The sequence below is a fragment of the Apodemus sylvaticus genome, chromosome 9, assembly GCF_947179515.1.
Source record: "Apodemus sylvaticus chromosome 9, mApoSyl1.1, whole genome shotgun sequence".
Classification (NCBI taxonomy): domain Eukaryota; kingdom Metazoa; phylum Chordata; class Mammalia; order Rodentia; family Muridae; genus Apodemus; species Apodemus sylvaticus.
Genome location: NC_067480.1, coordinates 4,424,734 through 4,440,055, shown reverse-complemented (window position 1 = coordinate 4,440,055; position 15,322 = coordinate 4,424,734). Strand labels below are relative to the sequence as shown.

Genomic DNA, 15,322 nt, shown 5'->3' with positions numbered 1-15,322 from the left:
TAACCCGACACCTTTCACTATGTAGAGAATTCTCCTTGATATCTGAATGTTGCCTAACCTCCCCCCCCCCCAAGTCATCTCTATCCACTCAACTAAAAGTAGCCAGAATCTACTTTAACTGGTCGACTTGAAAACACCCATCCCTTGCAGACTAACTGCATTTTCTCTTTCTCTTTCAAATAGAAGGCAGGCCCTACCAGAGCCGAGAACTTATAAGGCTTTATCCGATTTGTCCCTGTTAGTCAGAACAGCTGCTCCCAGAATGCTCATGGAAGGAATGTATTCATACACTACGTAGGGGGAGAAGCTGATACTAAAATCTGGTTCTCTCTCTGTGTCTTGATTTTGTCAATAAAGATGGCCGAAGCCTATCGTTCAGTGAAGGTAAAGAGGTGGGGTTTCTGAGTCCTAGGAGGAAGAGGAGGGCAAGACAGAGAAAGGGCTTTTCAGCCAGGCTTTGGAGAGAGGAGCCCAGCCTGAGCCATGTAAGGTCTGGGGGCTACCAGAACCAGTGGCGGGCAGCTGATGAGTGTAGAGCAATCGATTTGTCACCCAGCCATTGAGTTATCTGGCTGGTTTTAAAATATTAAGGCTGGTGTTTTCCATCCACGGCGACTCAGGTGGGAAAGAGACAGAGCATATCCTGGGCAGTTGCTAGAGGATTTGTGGAGCTAGCCTAGGGTGGTTGGTCAGTAAGAGCGATCCCTGCTCCAGGCATTCAAGGAAAAGCATGAGCTAGCGGATTGGTGGAACTGAGTGAGACCAGGCAGTCTTTGGCTGCTTGGCAGAGCTTGCCTGGAGAGGTTGAGGGAGCTGGGGCAGAGCAGGGATGAGGGCAGTATTTATAACCTCCGTTGATTCTCCTCCGCCTCAGAGCAGGTGTGTTGGTCAGTGTGGCTGTGTGTGTTCTCCTTTAAGTAGCTATCCTGTGGTATGCGCAGTCTGTCCTCCCAGATCTCTGAGGTCCACACTTGGACACCTCAGTGCCAGATGGAACATACAGATGCAAAGACCCTCAAACAAAGTTTGGCCGGCTGCTCTCCCTATAAACCTGATTCCAGAAAGTTCTATCCACCAGGAACCTGTCCTTTCAGTAGGGTTCCTCAACTCTTGTTAAAGGTCCCCTGTGGCTCAAATCACCCTTGCAGAAGAGGGAAAGTCTGTTTCATTGACGTGTGTTTGGGGGGCTTATGGAAGCAAACAGGGAAGACTCAGTATTTTAGAGAAAGGGAATTTTACTCTTTAGTATCTGGCATCAGTTGGATGTAAAAATATAAATAGCAGACAGATTGTCCCTCACACTTACATAGTTATTGTATGTTTTTAAATGTACAGATGCATATTGAATCTGTTTCTGCTTACCTATAGACCTAAAATCCTTTTAATTAGAAAAACTAACAAGCAATACAGAAAAGGAGCCAGTTTTCTAATCTGTTAGGTGCAAGTATGTCTCCAGACCCCTATGCACCACACCCTCCTGTCACGGTGCCTCCATGGCGTTTTAATGACCAGTTGATCTTTCTGAAGTAGCCTTTGACTTTAATGGCATCTAATGTTTAAAATTAGCAACTTTGTTAGGGACTGTCAGTGAGTGTATCTCAAGTGTGCACTGTTTGTCACGGAAACCTTTCCTTCCTCCACAGATCTGTTGAAAGTCCCCTCCCTGGGCTGAGTACTAGCCTGGCACAGGGATTGGCTGGCCTCTGGCTTTACCACTCAAGAGTGTGTGTTCTTGATGTATAGGAGTGTTTTATCTACTTACTTATTTAGTCTGGTTTACTTCTCAGGTTACAGCACCAACTTGCAGCCATAATGTAGCTGTAAAATTATCTCCCTGTTGGTAGATGTTAGCATTTGTCTTCCCCAATCTTGCAACGGCCGTAGTTATGATGACTTTTGACTTAGAGAGCTTCTTCATAAAACCTCCAACTTTCATCTTCTTGCATGATCTTTATATGTCAGTCAATGCTATTAGAGTTGAGATATTGGTGTATATGATTTATATGTAGTGTGTGTGATTACATGCTTATGTGCTTATGCATGTGAGTGTATACTTGTGGATGGGTGTGTCAGGATTGTCCCTGCTGTTAGCAATAAGCAGTGTGTCAATTCTATACTGTTATCATTTGCAGAGATAGGTGATGATCAGCCCTGCATGTGGCTTCGGTGCATTTTGAGGAGTAACTCGCCCAATGCTGCCTGTCACACCATTTAGTCTGCTTTTGCACTGAAGGGTGACAGACTCCAGCTGGCCCCTTTGATCTATTGGTCCTCACCATTGCCACAGTGTTGCCATGGAACAAGTGAAGTCTTGGGATGAGAACAGAAAGCTTTACACAACTGTCCTTGCTTAGCTCCCTCCTCCCTGCTTCACAGTTGCCCCCATTACCCTCTTGTCCCCCTCCTCACGCCCCCACAGCAGACACTGTGACCTCACACAAGTAAGTGTGATCTTCAGCCTGCTTTTACCTGATTGGTAGTCTCTGCCTTTAACTCCTTCCTGTCTGCCTTCTGTTGCTTCTTTAAACAAAACTCAGTAGGCATTGTGTGGCCTGCATTGTGGGTAAGGAGGAAGAGGGTGTTGTGAGCCCAGCAGAGGCCTCTTGTTGAAGTGGGTATAACAAAAATGTAACAGATTGGGGACTGAATGGTGGCAGAGACACCTGTTTGATAGAGGCAGTCAAAGGTCTGGATGCAGAAATGGCTGGTCCCGGGTTCCCCCCGGGATGGCTAGGTAGAGCAGGAAGAAGGACAGCTGTCCAGATGAGGCTGAGATCCAGGGGGAGGCCGCACACGGAGGGATGTGTATTTTGGAATTGCCTTTGCATTTGAATTCAAAGTGGATGAGCTTTCCAAGAAAGGGAAGTGTGAGACAGATTTCTGCTTGGCATGGAAATGATGATAGGAGAGGAGCCGGAAACAGACTCAGCAGAAAGAGAGAAGGAAAGACCACGGCGGTACACGCATGGGACATTGGAAGGCCAGTGTCGCCTAGGATTTACTGGCTTCTGAAAGGTCCCTGGGAACCTGTGTAAGTTTTGTAGGATAACATGGAGTGTGTAAAGCCTGAGCAAAGAGGAGGATGTGGTGGTCTCATGGGAAGATTCTTCCCAGATCCCTGGCTGTAAGAAAAAGCCGAGGCTAAGGCATCCTGGAAGGTAGAGACGGGGCTTCCTTAGGAGGGTACAGTGTGGGACTGAGACCGACCGCATTGTTTTGGTTTCTCTCCTGATTTCAGGTTTCCCTTTTGTTTTGTTGTTGGTGGTGGTGGTGGTGGTGGTGATGGTGGTGGTGGTGGTGGTGGTGGTGTGTTTGATACTGTAGCATTTGTTAAAAGGCAGATGGTGGTGTCTAATGGAAAAGTATGAGGCCCACCACACTCTCCTATTCCTGCACTTGTTGGGTTTCAGCACACCACTGGTGAGCACTGCTCCTAAGCCATGGTTCTGATGCTGATTCAGCTCTCCTGCAAGGGGGAGGTGATGCTGTAAGTTCCCTAGCACCAAGGAAGCAAGGTGTGGGGAGCAGAAGGAAAAGCTAACAGTAGCCAAGAAGATCAAAATAGAAGAAATGCTTTGATATTGAGGCCCATCGGGGAAGTGCTGTGAGCTGATTGAAATAACAAAGATAGAAGTAGTGTCTTTAGTTGATTGGTTCTGGTTGCTGTTTATAACTTCACTTGATTCTTGGTTATATTGGCATATGGGTAGGGAAGGAAAGGGAATTGAATTTTCTGATCTAGGCCATAAGGTGGGTTCAGTGTGTGTGTGTGTGTGTGTGTGTGTGTGTGTGTGTGTGTGAGAGAGAGAGAGAGAGAGAGAGAGAGAGAGAGAGAGGGAGGGAGGGAGAGGGAGAGGGAGAGGGAGAGGGAGAGAGAGAGAGATGAGTTTATGTTCTTTTATATAGGTGGAATTGGATATTGATTCTGGTGAGAGCCTAGCATTAAGAAGCATTACATTTTTAAAGGTTTGTTACACTGCTGTCTCTCATACCCTTGAAAGTTCTATTTTATAAAAGGTCATCAAATTCTAGCTGAGGTGTTCATTCACTCTATTATCTGTGTAGGGCTGGAAACAGTATCATGTCTAAGAAAGGTTTGACAGCACCATACACGTTTATTTTGAGGTACAGAGTTCTGTGATTCTTGCAGTATATGATAGACAAGGTAGGAGATATTCATAGGTTAAAAAAAGTGATGGTGCATTATTTTTTATTTAAATAGCTTATAGGTGGCTGTTGAACAATATGCATTTTGCGCTTTTCTTCCAGTTTCTATTCCTGTGAGAAAACACCATGTCAAAAGCTGCTTGAAGGGGAAAGGGTTTATTTCAGGTTACAATTCCATATCATAGCTCATCACCAAAGGAATTCAGGACAGGAACTCAAACAGGGCAGGAGCCCAGAGGCAGGACCTGATGCTTACTGACCTGTTCCCAATGGCCTATTCAGCCTTCTTTCTTATAAAACTCAGGAAAGCCTTCCAAGTGGTACCACTCATTGTGAGCTGATTGCTCCTATATTAATCATTAATCAAAAATTGTGCCATGGAATTACCCACAGGCTAATCTTGTCGGGGCTTTTTCTCATTTGAGGTTCCTTCTTTCTAAATGGCTCTGTGTTGTGTGACATTGACATAAAAACTGGCCAGCATTCTGGCTTCTGCCCTGGAGATGAATCTTAGAATTAAAGACAAAGCAAGAACTAGATTCATAGCTAGAATTACAATGTTGGCATCAACTCTGAACTATTTCCTTTTTTTTCTTTTTCTTTTTAAATGTTATTATTATTATTTAATTTTAATTTTTTATTATATTCAACACAATATATATATTTATACCCATCATAAAAATGATGGACATGTTATTAAATGAGATGAACTATTTCCTTAAATTTCCCTCTTACATTATGTGTTGAGTGAATCTAGAGACTGGTGTTATGTTTGGAAAGACTCCTGTTTTGATGCACAGTTAAGAGTTTGTGTTTGTACATTGTATGCACATGTATGGGTATGTGTACATGTGACAGTAGCATATGCACACATGTAGAGATCAGAGGTCAACTGTAAGTGTCTCTCTCTGTCACTTTTGACTTTGTTTCTGAGACAGCATCCCTCACTGAACCTCTGGGAGTCACTGAGTGAGCCAGGTTGGCTGGCATGTGAGCTCTGGGGACCTGCCTATCCCTGTCCACCCAGCCTTGGGATAATGTCTCACCACAGCTGACTTTTAACATGGTGGCCGCGATTCTGACCCAAGTATTGTACTTCCTCACACAGCCAGTGATTCACAGTTCTATAGCTTCACTCTCTTTATTTGGTCGCTTTTTAACTATATTTATGCCACATGATATGAGCGATATCTACAGTATAAATTTGCTTCTTGAAATGCTCCTGTGTTAAAAAGGTAGGAAAAAAATAGAAACCGTGTAGACCATGAAAGGTACAATGCATTGCAGAAAACTAAAACACATCGTACATGACAATTAAGTTGTGGACAATTATCTCCATGGGTTATATCCATAAATATTATAAAGAGAAATGGATAGAAACATTTCTACCTTGAAATGAGGTTCTAGACTTTTAATTGTTCATAGTTTATCTGCCTTAAATTTTCTATTACATGAAGTGTATGCATATGTGCACATGTGTACATGTGTGTGTGTGTGTGTGTGTGTGTGTGTTTGTGTGTGAGCATGCTACAGCATACAGGTAGCAGTCAGGAGATAACTCTGAGGACTCAGTTCCTTCCTTCTACCACATGGGTTTTAGAAATTGAACCCAGGTCTTGGCGGCCTGCTGGGCCATCTTGCCTGTCAGCTAGCAAGTGCTCTTACCTGCTAGGTCATCTTGCCTGACCTTAGTGACAATTTGACATCCAGTTATTGAGTTATAGCTGCCACTTCCTCAACCACTTGTAATAACAAGACAAAATTCCTGAATTAAACATAATAAAAAGGCTTTAATGATGCCCCAAATTATTTTGGTAATATGAACATGATTTATATGTAAGAACAATCTTGGTGTAGGGAAATAGAGCTTTATTTATACCATGCCTTTCTCATAGTCATTTATGGTTTCCTATACTCATAGCTTAGCAACTAGTGTTTGGTTTGGGGTTTATAAGGATTCTGTGAAATAGCTGAATCCTTTGATTATTTGAGAAGGTTTTCACTCTGCTGGCAAAAGCATCACGGTGAAGAGACCGGAGGCCTCCCAGTGAATGTAGCCTCATGCTTCACTTCATAGTGGGAAATACAAAGGTTTCTCGTTTTTTTTCTTCAGATTTCTCAGACATGTATATGTCATTTTTATTCTTTATATAATTCCTTTCTTCTCAGGTTCTTCAGTTCAGAAACTGAAGTGACTACTTAACCATAAAACAAAAAAATCTGTATAAACCCTTGAGAGACTTCCCGAAAGAGTTAGCTGTTTTGCCTTTAAGTGTATATACCAAAGAATAAAAGAAATTGGGTTTGCAAATAATTATTGCAGTAATGTATTGTTGCTTGTATCTTGGTGCTGAGGGCATTGGGGCATAAATGTACATGGCTCTCACTCTGAAATAGACAGAATTTCTAGAGAGCAGAGAGTTACTACAAAACTGAAGAGCGGTAGAGATGAAACTCGTAAGACACGGAACAGCTGTGTAACCAGAGAAGGGTTCTCTGTCAAGGGTCTGAATTACTTAAGAGTGAGAAAAGAAACCAAGTCTTCCATATCTCCAACACCTTGAGGCAGAAGCCTGAAATGATTTAGATACTTAAAGAGAACCGTTTTTGTGTGGGAGAGAGGAGACCGTGAGCTGGGTCCTGGGCATCGATGCTAAGACCATTGCAGCTAGGAATTTAGATTTCACTTGCGTGCACTGGGAAGGGGTTAAAGGGTTTCCACAGTGAGTCATAGATCAGGTTTATGTTTTATAAAGATTAAACAGTCAAGCAGCAATGGGTCTGGGAAGATCAATTGGAGGTTTAAAAAATAGAGTTAGTAGAAAAATTGTGGGGCTCACTCAGGTAGTAGCAGGGAACCCATTCCAAATGGATTCTACAAATAGAACCAGTTTGGATTTTTTTTTTTTTTTTTTTTTTGGTATTAGATAAATAAGATAAGGGAAATAACAGGTTTCTGAAATTCTGACTTGAAGAAAACAGTGTTGGCATTTCTGAGGCAAGGGAGTAGGGGGATGGGGAGAAGCTGCTTCAGTAGAGAGATCAAGAGAGTCTTCCTGGGTGTGGGCAGTGGGTGGAGTGATCCCAGCTCCCAGCACAGAGCAGAGATCTGAGCTGGAGATGGGAACATGTAACCGCTGTCTTAGAGGAAAGCATGCTGTGTGCTTCGAAAAAACGGGAAGAGACAAGAAGATGTAGAAGAGAATCCCCTGATTGAACTGGATAGCGGACTGGGCTGGAGGAGCAGCTTGTAGCTTAGAAGAAGAACCAAGACAGGAAGAGAGTGAACGGTCTGTCCTGAACCCCAAGACCAACATGCATCGGAGTGTAGAAGAATAATCCAATAACAAGGGCATCTTACTCAGTCGGGGCTGCTAAAGATTCAGATGGGGACCAGGCCTGAGCTGATGGTTGGATCTGGTGGCTGCCAGTGTGAGGTGAGGTTAGCAGCTAATATGGGGTGGTGGCACAGAAAAGAGGGAACAAGGAAGATAGAAACATGCAGGTAGCAAAAGGGGGTGCAGGATCTACCATCTGTGCAGTAGACTGGCTGCAGGTGTGTATGCTAAGATGCAAACAAATCACAGTAGTGTCTCAGAAAAATCTAAAACTGTTTTTATTCTTTGAGAACTCTATACAATGTATCCAGGCATCCTTACCAGTTCCTCTGAGATCCTCTTTCCTACCCACCCAACATTGTGCCTTGTACTAGGTATATACTTGCTCAGTTTTTTCCTTTACTATCAGTGTTCAGGTGCCAATACCTCCTCACTTTCGGGTGGGACTTGGTGCTCTCCTCCTGACTCCACATGGGTTTTGTCTGTGTAGCTTGAGTTTGCACGGGTTCTGTGCATGCTGTTGTGACTGCTGTAAGTTCATATATACAACTTCCCTGTTGTGTCTAGAGAATACTCTTGGGTTTGCTCACCACTTCTAGCTCTTAGCATCTCTGCCTCTTCTTCCTCAGTGAGCCATGTGGTGAGGAATGTCTGAGATAGACATTCCCATTTAGGGCTGAGCATTCTGAACTCTGATTTTTGTTTCCCCTTGACCAGTTGTGGGTCAATGTGTTCATCTACTTAAAGAAAAAGACTCACTGATGAAGTTTGTAGATACACTAATCTATAGGTTATAAAGGATAAGTTATTAGTAGTCTGTTACTATGCCCATTCAACAGAATAGTGATATTAGGTTCTCCTTATAGCCCATGAGTTATCTACCCATAGGGTCTTGCCCCAGCCATGGTGCCTAATACATATTTTCCAATTATCTTGATGTTCAAACTTGATCCTATCATCATGTCCTAAAGCTAGGGGAAGAATGATGGTTGAGGTAAGACCTGTGGGAGGCAATGGATTTTACCTTAGATGGTGCAGTCTTTGAGACTAGAAGGAGGTGTGCTATATTGTAATTGCTGTAAAACTTCATTCGCTGTTTTGTATTTAGCCCTCAGGGTCAATACTCAAATGAATTGACTACTAAAATGATCACTTGCCTTCCCAAGCCTGAAATCCACTTGGGAATTGAATTCCACCATGTTAACCCTCCCCCCCACCTCCCTCCACCTCACACCATACCCACAATTTCTTGGAACTCAAAGCAGCTTGCAGGGTAAGCAGACCAAGGAAAGGTAATATTTGCTTTCAAGATGTGTTTAAAAAGCTTTTAAAGTGTGATGGCAGGCGGGGTTGGGGGGAGGTGAGCTCACAGTCTTATTCTGGGTTTGATATTTATATTGCTTAGGGTAGCTCAGCACATGCCAAGTTGATATGTCTTCTTTTCAACAAAAGGAATAGCTGGATACTGAGAGAAGGAACCCTATGTAAAGAGCACACATAAAGCAATGGTTGGTGTTGGTAATGTCCCTTTACTGAGGTAGTTAAATTACTAAATGATGTGTTTGCCATACAGTTACGAGTCATAGTAGCATAATCCCATAACATAGCAGTACATCTGTCATTTACTAAAGGAATTACACTAGCCCTTTGCTCAGAATATTTCCTTCCTTAAAAGATGAATTAGAATTGTGGGAAAAAGTCGTAAAAGATACATTGTCCTTAGAATGTTTACTGTACATGTACAAATTATACAAAATGTCAGGTGTCCTTGGCATAGTGTCTCTTTTACTGCACACAGCTAGAGTATACTTTAAGACATTGGTCATATCTGCAAGCAAGAGACAGAAATGGCTGAGGAAATCTGTAGTTTAGGTTTGAACATGGTCAAACTTTTCATCTGGCATATATGGAAACTGAGGCAAAGAATTCTAATGTGGCCTAGCATTCCATTAAAAGATGATAGTTTTGTGCCCCCAAATGTGTTGTTAGGGTGTAGCAACATGAGATTTCACATGAGATATGATACAGTCATTTTCCATTACTCACAGACAGTAGTAGGGACCCAGGAAAGGCAAGGGACTGAAGGAGAGGGGAATACAGGCTGCCACACCCCTCCCCAGCCACCATGGGACATGGATGCTTTGGGGAATACATGCAGGGACAGATGCTGCAGAAATGAAGGTCTCTGTATATTTGTATATTTTAATTCAAAAAGAAATATCGAAATTAGTCAAAAACATGTAGGAAAGGCATTTTTGTTTCTAGAAGAATCCACAGATTCGGGGTGGAGAATCCTTGGTGTAGAGTTGAGATGCCAGTGGAATATCGTATCTTAGAGATAGATCCTTCCTGGGTATTAGAAAAATATACATGTTCAGCAGATGCTCACTCTTCATCTGCTATCCTGGTTAGTGTAATATATTTTATTTTATTTGTTTTGTTTTGTTTGTGGCCACAATCTATTATCAAGAAACACTGTTGATCGTTACAAATTAGTTTTCAGTGTATGTTTGTACCAGTTAGGGTTACTATTGCTGTGATGAAACACCATGACCAAAAGCAAGTTGGGGAGGAAAGGGTTTATTTGACTTACACTTCCACATCATACTCCGTCACTGAGGGAAGTGAGGGCAGGAACTTGGAGGCAGGAGCTGATGCAGAGGCCATAGAGGGTGCTGCTGCCTACTGGCTTGCTCCTCATGGTTCGTGCAGCCTGCTTCTTACAGGACCTCCGGCTCAGGGGTGACCCCAACCACCATGGGCTTGGGCCCTCCCACATCAATCACTAATTAAGAAAATGGAGCAGAGACTGAAGGAAAGACCATCCAGAGACTGCCCCATTATGCGATCCATTCTATCTGCAGACACCAACACTATTGCTGATGCCAAGATGTGCTTGCAGACAGGAGCCAAGCATGGCTCTCCTCTGAGAGGCTCTGCCAGCACCTGACTAAAACAGATGCAGATACTCACAGCCAACCATTGGACTGAGCCTGGGACCCCAATGGAAGAGTTAGGGGAAGGGCTGAAAGAGCTGAAGGGGATTGCAACCCCATATGAAAAATGAGTATCAATTAACCAGACCCCTCTGAGCTCTCAAGGACTTAACCGCCAACCAAAGAGTATACATGAGCCCTCCACGGCTCCAGCTACATGAGTAGCAGAGGACTGCCTCATCTGGCCTCAGTGGGAGGGGAGGTGCTTGGTCCTGTGGAGTCTTGATGCCCCAGAGAAAGGGGATGCTAGAGGGAGTAGGTAGGTGAGTAGGAGAGCATCCTCTCAGAGATAGGGGCCTGGGGAAGGAGTGGAGGGTTTGTGGAGGGGAGGCCAGGAAGGGGGATAGGATAACATTTGAAATATAAACAAATAAGATTATTAATAAAAAAATAATTAAAGAAAAAAAAAAGGAGATGCCTTACAGGCTTGCCTACAGCCTGATGTCATGGAGACAGCTTCTTAATTGAGGCTCCGTCCTCCCAAGTGATTCCATGGGGTTCCATGAGCATTTTGAGCAGCTGTGAGCACTGTCCTCTGGTTCTCTGGGTATCTCTGCAGAGAGTTGCTCCAGTGTGTGGTGTAGGACTGAGCTTGGGTCTTCTTCCTCTTCATCCCTTTCATACTGGTTCCTCTGGAAGATGATTGCACCTAGTGACCAGCTCTTGCCTTGCTTTCTGCTTGCAGAACAATCAACCATGACGACCGAATCGGGATCAGACTCAGAATCCAAGCCAGACCAGGAGGCCGAGCCCCAGGAGGCAGCAGGGCCTCAGGGACAAGCAGGGGCACAGCCTGGACCAGAGCCTGCTGGTGGGAGCAGCGAGGAACAGCCAGCACTAGAGAAGTTCCCAGAAGCTGCCGCGCACAGTACCCCAGTGAAGAGGGAGGTGAGCCTGAGTGACTCTGGGGAAGGCCCACCAGGGAACCCAGGCTGTGATGCTTGGTGTCTAGGGGTCACCTGCTTCTCACCAGGGGATCACAGTGGCACTGCTGAAGGCTTCCAGCGAGTGGCCTTCCTCAGCCTGGACTCCATCCTTCCTGCCTTTGATGAAAACAGTTGCATTCAGCTGAACTCCTAACTGGGGTTTTTGCCTAGATCTGGGTTTGCAGGACAGGCAGACAGCAAGCTGGCAGCCCTCAACTATGCCTCTGGCTGTTTTCATATTTTAAGCTGTAAAGTGTGAGGGCAAAATTACGTTTTCCAGCCATTATTCAGGCCCGAACGTTGCCATCTAATTTTAAAGACTGTTTTGATAAGGCTCCCTCTGCCTTGTATGCGTCTGTAGGTTCATTGCTGGTCCTTACGAATGGCACGAGCAGGTGTTTATGCCCTAGTGAAATGCAACTCACCAATGGGCTGCATACTTAGGGTCATCACCACTCTTACCAAATTTTTAAAAAAATCAATAAGTATAGATACTTCCAATCAAAAGGATAAAGGATGAGGTTGGTTAGCATGAGCCACTGTAGTCTTGAAACTTCACACCTGGAACCAAAATGTGTTAGAGCACTCAGTTGTGGTAATAAAGGGATCTGGAGCCTGAGGCGTAGCGGACCTCAGCATTCTGAAGTGGTTGCATACTCGGAAATTTTAAAAAACGTTAGCCATGGCCTGTCCCTGTGGCCCAACACAGAAATATGTTGAAAGGCTAATAAAAAAGATGTCTACCTAAAAGAAAGAAAGAAAGAAAGAAAGAAAGAAAGAAAGAAAGAAAGAAAGAAAGAAAGAAAGAAAGAAAGAAAGAAAGAAAGAAAGAAAGAAAGAAAGAGAAATGAAAAACATCCCGGGAAATTGTAGCAAAGTTGAAAATGCACGCTAGGTAATTTCAAAATCCAAAGATATAAAACCATGCATAATAAAAAGACCACTCTAAACTCATTACATTTTTAGAAATTGGCAATTGGAAGGCTTAATTTTAAAATTAGAATTTGCATGTTTGGAAACTTCTTAACTATATTTTGAATAGCCAAGTGTATTGCCAGCATTAAGGTGTGTTTTGTTTGCTTAACACAATTGCATTGCCCCATAATGTGATTTTATCTATGACCCATTCAGGCTTTATTATTATTATTTTTAATGATTCAACATTATGCTCCAGCAAAATTCTGTTCTGTTGAAACTTTGGAGTTCAAATTATAATCAGCACATGCTGGGAGTCTTCAAGAAGGAGAATTGCCTTGGAGCCTGGTGATGCTATTGTGCTTTGTCGCTAAAAATGCCAAGAGTTTTTATAAAATAAATACTTGTTGTTTATATTTTTAAAAAAAAACGTTTAGCGAGTGGACATGAAATTAGCCTGTGTGTGACCATTCTGGAACTCACAGTGTTCTAACACGTAATCATGGCACTGAACACTTGCCTATGAGGCAGGGCATCACTGCAGACCACCCCGCCAAGCAGCCGATTTCCATGCCGCCACCGTTATTCTGATTAGATAAAAGAGAGATGAAGAAACGTCTGGGGAGCGGTGTTCGGAGATTCTTGGGAGCTGACTTGAGGGAGAATTTCATTTCCCATGAGACTTTTCTCTGCAGTTGTGAGGCTGTCCTAGAACAGAGGTCGAGGCTCAGAAGCAGATGAGAGCTTCACACACAGCAGCTCATTACCAGGAAGAGAGGCGGGCCTAGGGGATTCCTTTGTGTTGAACTTTAACATCGCAGACTTCGCTGAACCGATTCAGAGCAGAATCAAACATTTCAGCAGTCTGAAAATTGTCGGCAAGATTAACACTTGCAACCCCTTAAGCCTTAATGTTTATAAGATACCTTGTAAGTGCGTGGGAGTGGTTCTAACAGGCCATAATGCATAGAAACATCGGATGAATTCTGAACAGTGTGTAAAAGGAAATCCAGATGTGATTGATTTTCCCATCTGGTGGCTTTTAAATGGCAGGAGTGGGTTTGCTTCTTTGTTTGGTGAGATCTTGGTAGAACTGGCAAATTCTCTTCTCTGTTAAGTCTCTGGTCAGCTGAGAAAAGGGCCCTGTGGTACATTCAAGTGGGCGGGGTTATATGGGTGTAGCTGAGCTTTGGGAATATTCACGTCTGAGTCTCCCCTTGTAGCGTCATAGTGGAGACAGCTCACATCCTCTGGGAAGTGGGGCGGCAGCCTGTTTCTCTGAAGCCACGCGCTGCCTAAGCAGCTCAGTATCCTGTCTGTTATAAAAGGTGTTCATTTTTGCTGTTCGTAGGTCGGCAGCGGCGACAAAGACCGAGATTTCGCAGCTGCAGCTGCGAAACAGCTCGAGTATCAGCAATTTGAGGACGATAAGCTCTCTCAGAAATCATCCAGCAGCAAACTCTCGCGGTCCCCGTTGAAGATCGTGAAAAGGCCCAAAAGCATGCAGTGCAAAGTGACGCTTCTGGACGGGTCAGAGTACGGCTGCGAAGTGGACGTAAGTGCGCGCCTAAAAGCAGGAAACTGCTGCAAAACAGAACGTGCAGGGTGACGTTTCCCAGAACCTGGGAAACGTACTCATCTGGACTCAAAAGATGGAATTATTTAGCTCTAATGGGAGATTAAATTATTGCGAGCTTTCGATGTCGCACAATGTTGTCGTCAAAAGTAAAATGTGGTAGTGTTTCTAAACCCGGAAGCAGACGGGCTCTCTTAGCGTTTCCAAGTTAAAGTGCCCTTTGCTCTAATGCTCTGGCTACGAACAACTTTACCTTTCCTCTTGGCATCGCTTAGGGCCCAGACACCCTGTGTCAATTCTTCCTATAGCAGTAGTTGGATGACTTTAAATGACCATGTCCTTTTCTTTCTGAGTAATTTTTTTTCAAAAAGACAAAAATCACACGTGGTAGACTTTGAGCCTCCTGTGTAAGCTACAGACAGTCTTCTTTGTTGTCTGTGGGTTCTCTCATTTCACATTCATCTGTCCTGTTCCCCTCTTGCTCTCTTTTTTTTCAAGGTGTTTATTTTTTAAATTATGTATACTTGTATTTGTCTACGTAGGTGTATGTGCACGTGAATGCAGTACCTGCAGAGACCAAAAGGGGGAGTCAGATCCTGTGGAGCTGGAGGTGGGGAGTTCTGGGTACTTGTGAGCCCCAGGAATGGGTACTAGAAACGGGACTCTGCTCCTCTGGAAGAACTGTCAACCACGGAGCCCTCTCTCCGGCTCCCATCCCTTTTCATCTTATAACTCATTTATCATTTTAGTTATATTTGCTGTAGTGCTTTCCTTCTTTCTTTCTTTCTTTCTTTCTTTCTTTCTTTCTTTCTTTCTTTTTTCTTTGTAACAGAACATTTAAATTCATTTCAGAGTTAGTATCTTGAAGAAAATGAAAGATGGATTGCTAAGTTATTTCAGAATGTAGGAACATAGAAAGTTAGATCCTTTCATTAAGTAAAGTTACTTTGTCATATGCTGATGTATATAGAATCTAGTCATATACAAGTTCGTGACCTGGTGCAGTGCATATCGGGTACCCAAAATTCTACTGAGCCCAGATCTATTTTTTTTTTATTTTTTATATTTTACTAGCTCCGATTTTGAATAGTTTTTTTCCAATCAATGTGTATAGTTGTTGACTTAGACACTAATTGTGGGGGGACTCAAATGGTGAATCTGTAGATGGGTTTTCCCTTGTGGCTTAGAGGACCTCTACAGCCTCATGAAAAACTAGACTTGAACTATGAGGATTCATGTTATGGAGAACTTTGCTATGCAAAGACACTTTTTTCTTATATTTGATTGCATTTCTATAATAGAATGAATGGGTTGCTTTATAATCCTCTGGACATTGCTCTCAGTTTTCTATGGAAGATTCTAGATGGAGAAAATTTTATGTTTGGATGTAATTGCCTTGGGAAT

At 43.3% G+C, this 15,322-nt stretch overlaps 1 protein-coding gene across 15 annotated transcripts in view; it reads left to right on the top strand.

Annotated features, from left to right (window-relative positions):
- Epb41l3 (erythrocyte membrane protein band 4.1 like 3) overlaps positions 1–15,322 on the top strand; it is a 222,447-nt gene that overhangs the window by 128,276 nt on the left and 78,849 nt on the right. For all 15 annotated transcript variants that reach the window (XM_052192746.1, XM_052192732.1, XM_052192734.1 and 12 more), the window contains exons 2-3: positions 11,187–11,389; positions 13,694–13,897. In XM_052192746.1, coding sequence (XP_052048706.1) covers positions 11,198–11,389; positions 13,694–13,897 — 396 coding nt within the window. In that variant the 5' untranslated portion in view covers positions 11,187–11,197. The remainder of the gene's footprint in view (positions 1–11,186; positions 11,390–13,693; positions 13,898–15,322) is intronic.